The sequence below is a fragment of the Notolepis coatsorum genome (genome assembly GCF_963971535.1).
Source record: "Notolepis coatsorum genome assembly, chromosome: 16".
Taxonomy (NCBI): Eukaryota; Metazoa; Chordata; class Actinopteri; order Aulopiformes; family Paralepididae; genus Notolepis; species Notolepis coatsorum.
Window position 1 is genome coordinate 85,283,540 of NC_140180.1, and position 10,062 is coordinate 85,293,601.

Consider the following 10,062-nt stretch of genomic DNA (forward strand, 5'->3'; position numbering starts at 1 on the left):
CATAATAGACTGATTGCAGCTGTTGATTGATGATTTAGGTTGAGTTTAGTAACTTATTCTACCGTGTATTTCTCCAGACCTCTCTTGGCAAAGCCTGCAGGTGTGGCCAGAAGTAGCGACCCCTAGCCCCACTCAACTCCAACACACACATCAGACCAAAACAAAACATGCAAACAAAGTGCAGTACCAAGCAGGGCTCTTTTGCCTAGAGGTCGCTGTTTGACAGCACTACAGAGTCTAACTTTAAGTCCTGAAGTTCAGTATATTATTGGCTGATGTCTAGGTATTGGTTGTTCTCTCATAATAGGTGCAAACTTACTATCCAAACCCTAGTGTTCCCAAAGACAGTAACAGAGAACAATCACAGCAGTCAAATTAGATAATTGGATCTATGGATTGAAAGATGTTCAACGTTCTGAACTTTCAGCAGTATCTTTGCTTGTTAATTTTTTGCATTGACTCATGCACCTTTTTGAAAATCATCTGATATAAAGATGGAACACATTTTTGTTGTTAATATGATTTATATGACTGGTAGTTCATACAAGACATTATCGTCCTCTAAGCCAATCTGCACATTAACAGGCCTGGTTTTTTTCTTTTCTTTTTTTTTCACTTTTTCTCCTCCTATTTTTCTGTGTTTTTCTCCCATCCCAATTTAGTCATGCCAATCCCCCCCTCCCCTTCCTGGTCATTGCTCGCATGTGCCCCCCACTGGTCGGTCTAGGGAGGGTTGATAGATACTATCACATGTCCCCTCCGATACATGCAGATTCAGCCAGCCACTTCTTTTCACCTGCCAGTGCGGACTCTCATTGGTGAGGTGTAACGTGTGGGAGGCTCACACTGCCCTCACCATCTCCCTTCCTCGCTGTGCAGGCGCCCTGACCGACCTGTAGGAGTCGCTGTTTACAACGACCAGATTACCACCCACCGGCTTCCCTCCCGTGTCAGTATGACGGCCGGCCAAGCCGGCGGCAACGCTGACAGCCGGATTCGATACCAGTGTCTCTCGCAGTGGTGATGAGCGCTTAGTCCGCTGGTTGTTTTTATTTCTGTTAGCGCCGCAGATATAAGAAAGAGGTCTTTAAAGCTGAGTCAATGTTGATGGTTTTGTTGAACATTTGTATTTCACAGGAGAGAAACTGTATTCAAAGATCAAAGAAAGTGTAAGGGCTGGAGGAATTCTGCATGCTGCCCAACAAGGGGGCGTGCCGTTTTTCTGCCTCACGCACCTGAGATTGATCCACAATCAGCTCGTCGGGAGGATTCATATAGGCTGACTCCCCTCCACTCCTGGTCGGGTCGTTCTTGTTACTACCATCTACTGCCGCGTCTCCGGTGTGAGACGTCGTGCCACCCCTGTACTGTACATCGCAACCTGTCGCCATTTCCTGGAGTGGGACACCGTCTTCGCTCTCTATTACTCCACGGGAGGATCCCAGTGTTCCCACTCCAGATGTCGTGCCGGCTACTTCCCAAACTCCCTCTACATGGACCCGTTCCTGGGGTGAGGCTCGCCATCGCTCTCTATTACTCCACGGGAGGATGCCCGTGTTCTCACCCCGTTCCCCTCGGACCCCCTGTGTGCTGCGTTGCCCGTCGGCAGCGTTCTGGTCGGGAGGAAGAAAATTCCTGTTTACCTTTGCCCGTGAAGAAGAAGATTCCTGGGTACTGTTTGCCCGTGTTCCAGAAGATTCCTGTTACTTTTTTCCTGCCTGTTCGCCCGTTAAAGGCACAGTGCCTCCTTTTTTTGTGTTATTGGACTTTAGTGTTTTTTCCCCCTTAAAGGCTCAGTGCCACTTTTTGTGAATAATAAATCATGCCCTTGTTTTGGCTAACTCTGATTACCTGTCTGTGTCGTGCAATTGGGGTCGCATTACAAACCATAACAGAAAGCTATTAAAATAGTCTTTGAATCTAAATATACTTTCTTTGTGTTGATTCTACATTAATTCCATGATTTTACTCAAGTAAATATCTGTTACAAGCTTCGGTCTTAAGTAGAAAAATTAGATTAATCGCGATTAATTTATTGATAAATTAATAGATTTATCTATTAGATTAATCTAGATTAAATACAGAAAATTGTGCGATTAATTGGTTACTTTTTTTTAAATCTATTGACAGCACTAGTTTAAATACATGCTAGCATCATCAGGACTATATGTGCAGGGGGTTTCCTGACGTGGTTCCTCAGTTATGTGTGTGCGCCTTCTTCTGGCCCTTGCTCAGTTTGATAAAACAGCCTAAATAAAGGTATTAAAATCCAATGAATCTTTGTAAAAATATCCATGAAAACAAAGATATATGTTAACAAACAATAGTGAATAGCCTAACCCCTACCCTCCCTAACTTCCACCTCCGCACTACCAAACGGTTAACCCTTTCACTGCGACAATACACATAAGGTTAACCCTTTCACTGCCACACAACAGCAGGTTAACCCTTTACTATCACACTACCGACGCCCTCCCTAACCTCCACCCTCCCTAACGATAGGTTATGTAGATAACCTAGTTATATTAGTATTGGCTAAGCGTCCCGCTCTGAGCCTTACGAGATACTCCTATCTCCTGTGATACCTAATGTATCTCCCACGAATAAAAAACACATGCACCCCACCTGTATGGGGCCCCGCCCCTTATGGTGGCACCGCCCATATAACCATGACTCTGGTCATGAAACACCCTTCCTCGCCAAAACCCGTCCCAGGAAAAGATCCCTCAAGAGGGAACTCAGGGCGCGCAGAGCGGGACGCTTAGCCAATACTAATATAACTAGGTTATCTACATAACCTATCGTTATATTTCGTATTTGCATCGCGTCCCGCTCTGAGCCTTACGAGATAATGGGGAAGAGCGGGCGCAAGACCCGACAGATGTACCCCCTGAGGACCCGTAAGCCCACATCAAGGGGTGCGGGGAGCCCTGTCACCCCATCCTTCCTAACGAAGGGGGGGCGCAGTCAACTCCACCTGAATGCGAACAAGAGGGAACTAGAACCCCTTGAACACACCGTACAGGCGGAACCACGTGTGACTCAACACACTGCGGCCCATACCCATATACTCCTGCTACCCGACCAAAGGACGGGAAGCAGGAAAGGCCACAGACCCCAGAACCGCCTGGGAGACAGAACCCCCGGTCATGTCCATGAGGAAAACCTTACAAAGGAGCCCGGGGAGGACCATGAAGCTGCAGCACAGATGGCCTCCACCGAGGCCCCACCCAGGAGAGCGGCAGAGGCAGCCACCCCACGAGTGGAGTGCGCCCTGACGCCCCCAGGGGGATCCTGCCCAGCCAACGTGTAGCAGAGGGTAACACCCTCGCACAACCAATGGGACAGGCGCTGCTCCGACAGTGCCTTACCAGCACGAGCCCCACCGTAACAGACAAAAAGCTGGTCGGTAACCCTGAAATCCTGAGTACGGCTGAGGTAAATCCCCAAGCACGGACTGGACATGACAGGTGAAGGCCCGCATCTAACTCACTAGTGTGAGGAGGAGGACGAAACGCCTGAACCACAATATCCCGGGAGCGGAAGGAACTCCGGATATTCTTAGGCACGAAAGCAGGATTAGGTCGCAGAGTGACACCGCAAACGGTCCGAAAAGATAGGCACTCTGGACGTACCGAGAGAGCACAGAGCTCACCTACGCGTTTAGCGGAAGTGACAGCCAGAAGGAACGCGGTCCTGAAGGACAGCTGTCCCAACGGCGCCTGCTCGAGCGGCTCAAACGGGGCCAAGGACAACCGACCGAGGACCAATTGAAGATCCCAAGTCGGAGCCAAGGAGCGTTGCACCGGCTTAACGCGTCGAGCGCCAAGCAGGAAACGCTTCACAAGAGGGTGGCTGAACAAGACATCCCCTCAAACCCCTCATGATAGGAGGATATAGCTGCTGCATATACCCTCACCGTCGAAGCCGACAGTCTATCAAGGAGAGACTGGAGGTAACTAAGGACAGCATCCAGGGGGCAGGAGACTGAGTCCCGGCCCCCCGCCTTACACCACACTTGGAACATATGTCATCTGCCCGCGTAAGCGCGACAGTGGAGGGAGCATGCGCATTCCAGATGGTAACACCATCAGGATCAAGAACCTGCGCCCCTCAACGTACCCGTCCCAACAACTGACCTAACAGATGTATGGGGAAGAATCCCTGGCGGCACGGCATCGGTCCCAGACCTGCCTGGCCATGTCCAGACGCAATCCTCACCCGTCAGGATGAGGGCCGCCCCGCGACAGTACACCTGCACCCACATTCTCCCTGCCGGGGATGTGGGGAGCCCTTAGGCCGCGCAGATGGAGGACGCCCATAGCCAGCCGCCCGCCGCCTGGTGCAGACAGGGGGAGCGTACTCCTCCCTGTCTGTCGATACACGACACTGACGTCGTATCGTCCGTCCTGATCAACACCATTTGTGGACCAGAAGGACCGCTTTCAACACCAACACATTGAACGTAGCGCAGACCGGGCAGCATGGTTTGCCAGCTGCCCCCTACTGCGTTGGCCCGACGCATCACCAGCGAGGGAGGCGTCGGTGAAAACGCGACGTGAGACAGCGCCGTAACCGTCCTAGGACGGAACCTCCCGAGCGTGTTGACAACACGCTCTGAGATGGATGCCCATAGCCCTCCAACCGTTGACTGGGAAGAGGAATACTCTACATCCAGTCTACAGCAACCCCAGGCTGGTAGAGACCTGCCTGGTACGAGACCTGACGATCCACCTTGACCGCAAAGGACCAGAACGTCATCAGGGCAGAACACTCCGTAACCCCGGATGACGCAGAGGCCCCAGTGCGGCCTCCACGCACTTGGTGAAGATGCGGGGAGCCAGAGAAAACCGAACGGCAGCCTCTGGTACTCATACGCTAACCCTGCAAAGGAAGCGTAGGTAAGCCCTAGGATGGAAGATCGGGGATGCGCATACGCATCCTACAGGTCTATGGAGGAGAACCAGACCCCCACCTGACAGTGTTCAACAGATAGGAGACGATCCAAAAAATGCTGAACCTTCCCATGGGACAGGTCCAGCCTGGGTCTTACACCCCTCCCTCCCGACTTCTCGGGCAGAGAACACCGGGAGGAGAACGCCACGACGATGGCTTGCTTCGTCCACAGAGATTGGATCTCGTCGACCAGAGCTGTCCCTGCTGGAGACCCCGACAACAGGGTCTGTACCAAACCTGAAAACGGGTGGGGTTGTGTAAACACAAGTCCCCGCCTCACCATTCTCTCCATCTACCTCGACATATGGTACTGCCGTAGTCATATGTGACGACACTCCCAACGCACCCGCCGTCACGTGGCGCAGGTCCGCCAGGAACTGTAGATAGTTGGCCCGGTCCCCCCCGCTGTGCGAAGACAACCCTGGAACCGTGCGAGGAGCGCATTCCGTGTCGGAACACCTGACCCTGACACCACCCACGAGGCAATCGCACCCAAGGGGGAACCCCGACAGAAAGGGCCTGTCTGATACGGGGGGCTTCCGATCAAAAAAGCCCCCCCACTGAACACCCCTCCAGAACATGCTGAAGGAGTTGTTCTGCAGCCGGACATGCAAGGTGTAAGGCCCCCATGGGTTCCTACACACCGTAGCCCTGCAGTGATATTACTACCACCCCAAACCATGTGAGCTGCGACCACTTGCCAATATTTCAGGAGTGGGAGGCACCAACATGATACCTGGCCTGGCGAAGGCAAGGCCGGGGAAGCCCGCACTGTGTGCCTCAAAAGGTTTCGAGCCCCCCTGCTGACAACACTTAAGTTGACAGACGTAACACCAGGCTCAACCAACACAGTTCAAGGTGTGGGAGCCGCTTGACAGCACAACATTCTCACGGACAGACCCAGGCTCAGCCATCAACTGGGTGTCAGCCCCTGTCCCCATGAGAAGCGAAAAGGGGGGGGGGCGCCCGCGCATCAACGAAGGCACGCGGCCCGCAGCCAAAGGAAACAATCAGAGCCCACTTCTTCCGCTGGTGTTGGGGAAGGGAGTGATCGGAGAGCGGGCTGCTCGCGGCAGGACGGTGACGGTTTGTTTGTTCAAGCCGAACCCATCCTACATGGCCGCATGGCCGATCCCTCGGCCGCCAAGGCTGTCGGCCTTGTGGACACCTGTCGAATCAACGCCCAGGATACCTCTGGCGGGGGAAAAACATGGCCGCCTGTCGAGGGCCCCGTCATCGCCGCTGACGAGGCCGTGCTCTCTCTTCTTCTGGCTGCGCGGTGTGAGGCGGTGTAGGGCCTAGGACAATACCGCCCGCGCTCCAGCAGAAGACCAAAATCCCCTGCGGAGAGGGGAACCCTGAGCGGTTATAGCTTGCGGCTGGGTCAAAGCTAATAACGTCAACAACCTCGCGCGATGTGTCGACGTCGGCTGGCCCTCAAGGCCCCTCCACCAGACACCATTTTTTTTAATTGAAAAAACACCAATTCGAACACAGTTCTAATCGTTGCCAATTCCATACCGTGGCGGTACAAGCCTTAACAGCCCACCAGCCACTCGCCAGGCCGACCCACCCAAGGTGTCGGCCGGGCGGGGCATTGTTTCAATATATCAAAAACAAAGGACTGACGTTAACATGGAGCACCAGTGGTGATTGCAAACAGCACCCACCACTGTGGTGTGCACCATGAAAAGGTTAAATGAATAAAAGAGCTAAACCACAAAAACTGTAGAATGAGCAAACCCATACACACAAAGTTAAGGGGAGACGGACCAGACCCGTCTTCATTCAAAATATTCACAACAGAACACCAGCCCTAGTTTAGCCCATTTACCAAAAAAGGTAAACAAAGCCCCCCCCCGCACTACTCCCCCAGTATACCGATTGACCGTCAGTATGAATGGTTTGAGAGGAGAGAAAGCTGTAGCAAGACAGACCTTCTCATAGCAGAGTGACAAAACGAAACAATAGCCCCCTACACAGGGCCGCCCCAGGAGATGGGGCCTCGCGTCTAAAAACGCACAGGGCCTCACATTTCTCCCAGGCGGCCCTGCCCTTATACTACTGCAGCCTAACGCCAGGCAATGTGGGACCCAAGACAACAATTGCCTGTGCACAGACACGCAACATGTTTATCATGTCGGCTGGACCCATAGCCCCACTACCCGACGCCAACCCAGATGGGAACACCGTTCAACAAACCCCGCCGGAACACAAGGTAAAATACCTGGCTAGGAACCTAGCCACGACCTACCCCGTTGTCAACCCATTCACCCGAAAAAGGTAAATAGAACTCAAAAACCCCACAACAGCTACCGACTGACCTTCATTGATGAACCGGGCAAGAGGCGGGAGAGTGACAACATCTCACGGCGGAAACATTAAAACAGCATAGCAATTAGCAGTAGTGATAGCATGCGGCAGTAGCGATAGCATGTAGCATAGCTTTAGATGTTTTAGCAGCACGCCCAAGACAGCTTGGAAACCGTTCCCTGCAGAGAACGTTCACCAAACCATCCTGCCCCCAGCGCCAACACACAACATGGTTGTGTTAACAAAACAAACCAGCATTACTAACACTAATACCCATGCCTGAAGACACAGGGCCTACCTGAGTACAAGCTGGCCCGACAGCCAGCCTTGTACAGCTGAACCTCGATGTGCAGTCATCAAACGAGGAACATCAACACAGGCCCATCGTGTCGCAGAAAACATGCGTCGAAGATGCCAGGGGCCAGCAACCTGCGGTAAGCTTCCAACATTATTAATCTTCCTTAATCTTTTCATTCCGCTAGCTCGTATGGTGCACGCATCCAATACGCTGGGACGAAAATAGAGGAAGGGTGTTTCATGACCAGAGTCATGGTTATATGGGCGGTGCCACCATAAGGGGCGGGGCCCCATACAGGTGGGGTGCATGTGTTTTTTATTCGTGGGAGATACATTAGGTATCACAGGAGATAGGAGTATCTCGTAAGGCTCAGAGCGGGACGCGATGCAAATACGAAATATAACCTCCACCCTCCCTAATCTATACCCTCCCTAACCTCCACCCTCCCTAATCTATACCCTCCCTAACCTCCACCCTCCCTAATCTATACCCTTCATAACCTACACCCTCCCTACTCTATACCCTCCCTAACCTCCACCCTCCCTAAGCTCCACCCTCCCTAACCTCCACCCTCCCTAATCTATACCCTCCCTAACCTCCACCCTCCCTAATCTATACCCTCCCTAACCTCCACCCTCCCTAATCTATACCCTCCCTAACCTCCACCCTCCCTAATCTATACCCTCCCTAACCTCCACCCTCCCTAATCTATACCCTCCCTAACCTCCACCCTCCCTAATCTATACCCTCCCTAACCTTCACCCTCCCTAATCTATACCCTCCCTAACCTCCACCCTCCCTAATCTATACCCTCCCTAACCTCCACCCTCCCTAATCTATACCCTCCCTAACCTCCACCCTCCCTAATCTATACCCTCCCTAACCTCCACCCTCCCTAACCTCCACCCTCCCTAACCTCCACCCTCCCTAACCTCCACCCTCCCTAACCTACACCATCCCTAACCTCCACCCTCCCTAACCTACACCCTCCCTAACCTACACCCTCCCTAACCTCCACCCTCCCTAACATCCACCCTCCATAACCTACACCCTCCCTAACCTACACCCTCCCTAACCTTGCCTACTCCCTAACCTACACCCTCCCTAACCTTACCTACTCCCTAACCTACACCCTCCCTAACCTCCACCCTCCCTAACCTACACCCTCCCTAACCTTACCTACTCCCTAACCTTACCTACTCCCTAACCTTACCTACTCCCTAACCTCCACCCTCCCTAACCTCCACCCTCCCTAACCTTACCTACTCCCTAACCTCCACCCTCCCTAACCTACACCCTCCCTAACCTTACCTACTCCCTAACCTTACCTACTCCCTAACCTTACCTACTCCCTAACCTCCACCCTCCCTAACCTCCACCCTCCCTAACCTTACCTACTCCCTAACCTCCACCCTCCCTAACCTACACCCTCCCTAACCTTACCTACTCCCTAACCGTATCTCATTAGTAGCACAAAGAATCATGTACATGTGTCTGTGGTGATGTATCCCGGTAGTCAACTTGACAACCCGCCAACCGTCAACCAAGACAGACGACCACAACCTGTCAACCTGTCTGTCCGTCCTCTCACCTCGGTGGGCGGTCCGAGGGCGTCCTGCGCTTCCTCCTGGGGGTCGGGCTCGGGGTCGGGCTCGTTGTTGTTGGCGGGGTGCTGGTTGCCAGTGGCGATGGGCCGGTGATACTGGGTGGTGCCCGTGGGGATGTGCCAGAAGTAGACCTCAGACGTGTCCGTGACCTCCCGCCAGCCGGGGGGGAGGTCTCCCTCCCCCCACACGTCTGCTGCGGGGCGAGGAGGAGACGTTGGCACGTGCATACCATACAGTCACACGTGCACGTACATACACACCGGGGTACGGGTCGGACGCACACGCGTCATTTGCACAAAGAATTTTTTGACACGAGCGCACACACACAGTCATCAGTGAGCACAGCATGCATGCACACATATGGACATATATAAGATCACACACACACACACACACCCAGACACACACTATCACAGACACACAGTAACACAAACACACAGACACACACTATCACAGACACACAGTAACACAAACACACAGACACACACTATCACACACACACTCACACACACCCAGACACACACTAGCACAGACATACACACACACACACACACACACACACACACACACACACGCACACACACGCGCACACACACACACACACACACACACACACACACACACACACACACACACACACACACACAAAAACACTAACACACACACACACAGACACAGTAACACAAACACACAGACAGACACACACACACACACACACACACACACACACACACACACACACACACACACACACACACACACAGACACAGACACAGACAGACACTAGTGGACTGGGTCAATGTCTGAGATGGTCATTCTGTCCCTACTTAAGTTCTGTTGTCATAGCAACTCATCCCCTGAAGCGGGACCCATAGGACAGAAGCTTCT

At 52.8% G+C, this 10,062-nt stretch overlaps 1 protein-coding gene across 1 annotated transcript in view; it reads right to left on the reverse strand.

Moving 5' to 3' along the window:
* Nucleotides 1-9,401, reverse strand: part of apbb2a (amyloid beta (A4) precursor protein-binding, family B, member 2a) — a gene marked incomplete at its 5' end in the record, with an annotated part of 147,599 nt that extends 138,198 nt beyond the window's left edge. The window contains one exon of the mRNA XM_084332112.1: nucleotides 9,159-9,401. Within this exon, the coding sequence (XP_084188238.1) occupies nucleotides 9,159-9,401 (243 nt within the window). The remainder of the gene's footprint in view (nucleotides 1-9,158) is intronic.
* Between the last annotated feature and the right edge of the window lie 661 nt (nucleotides 9,402-10,062).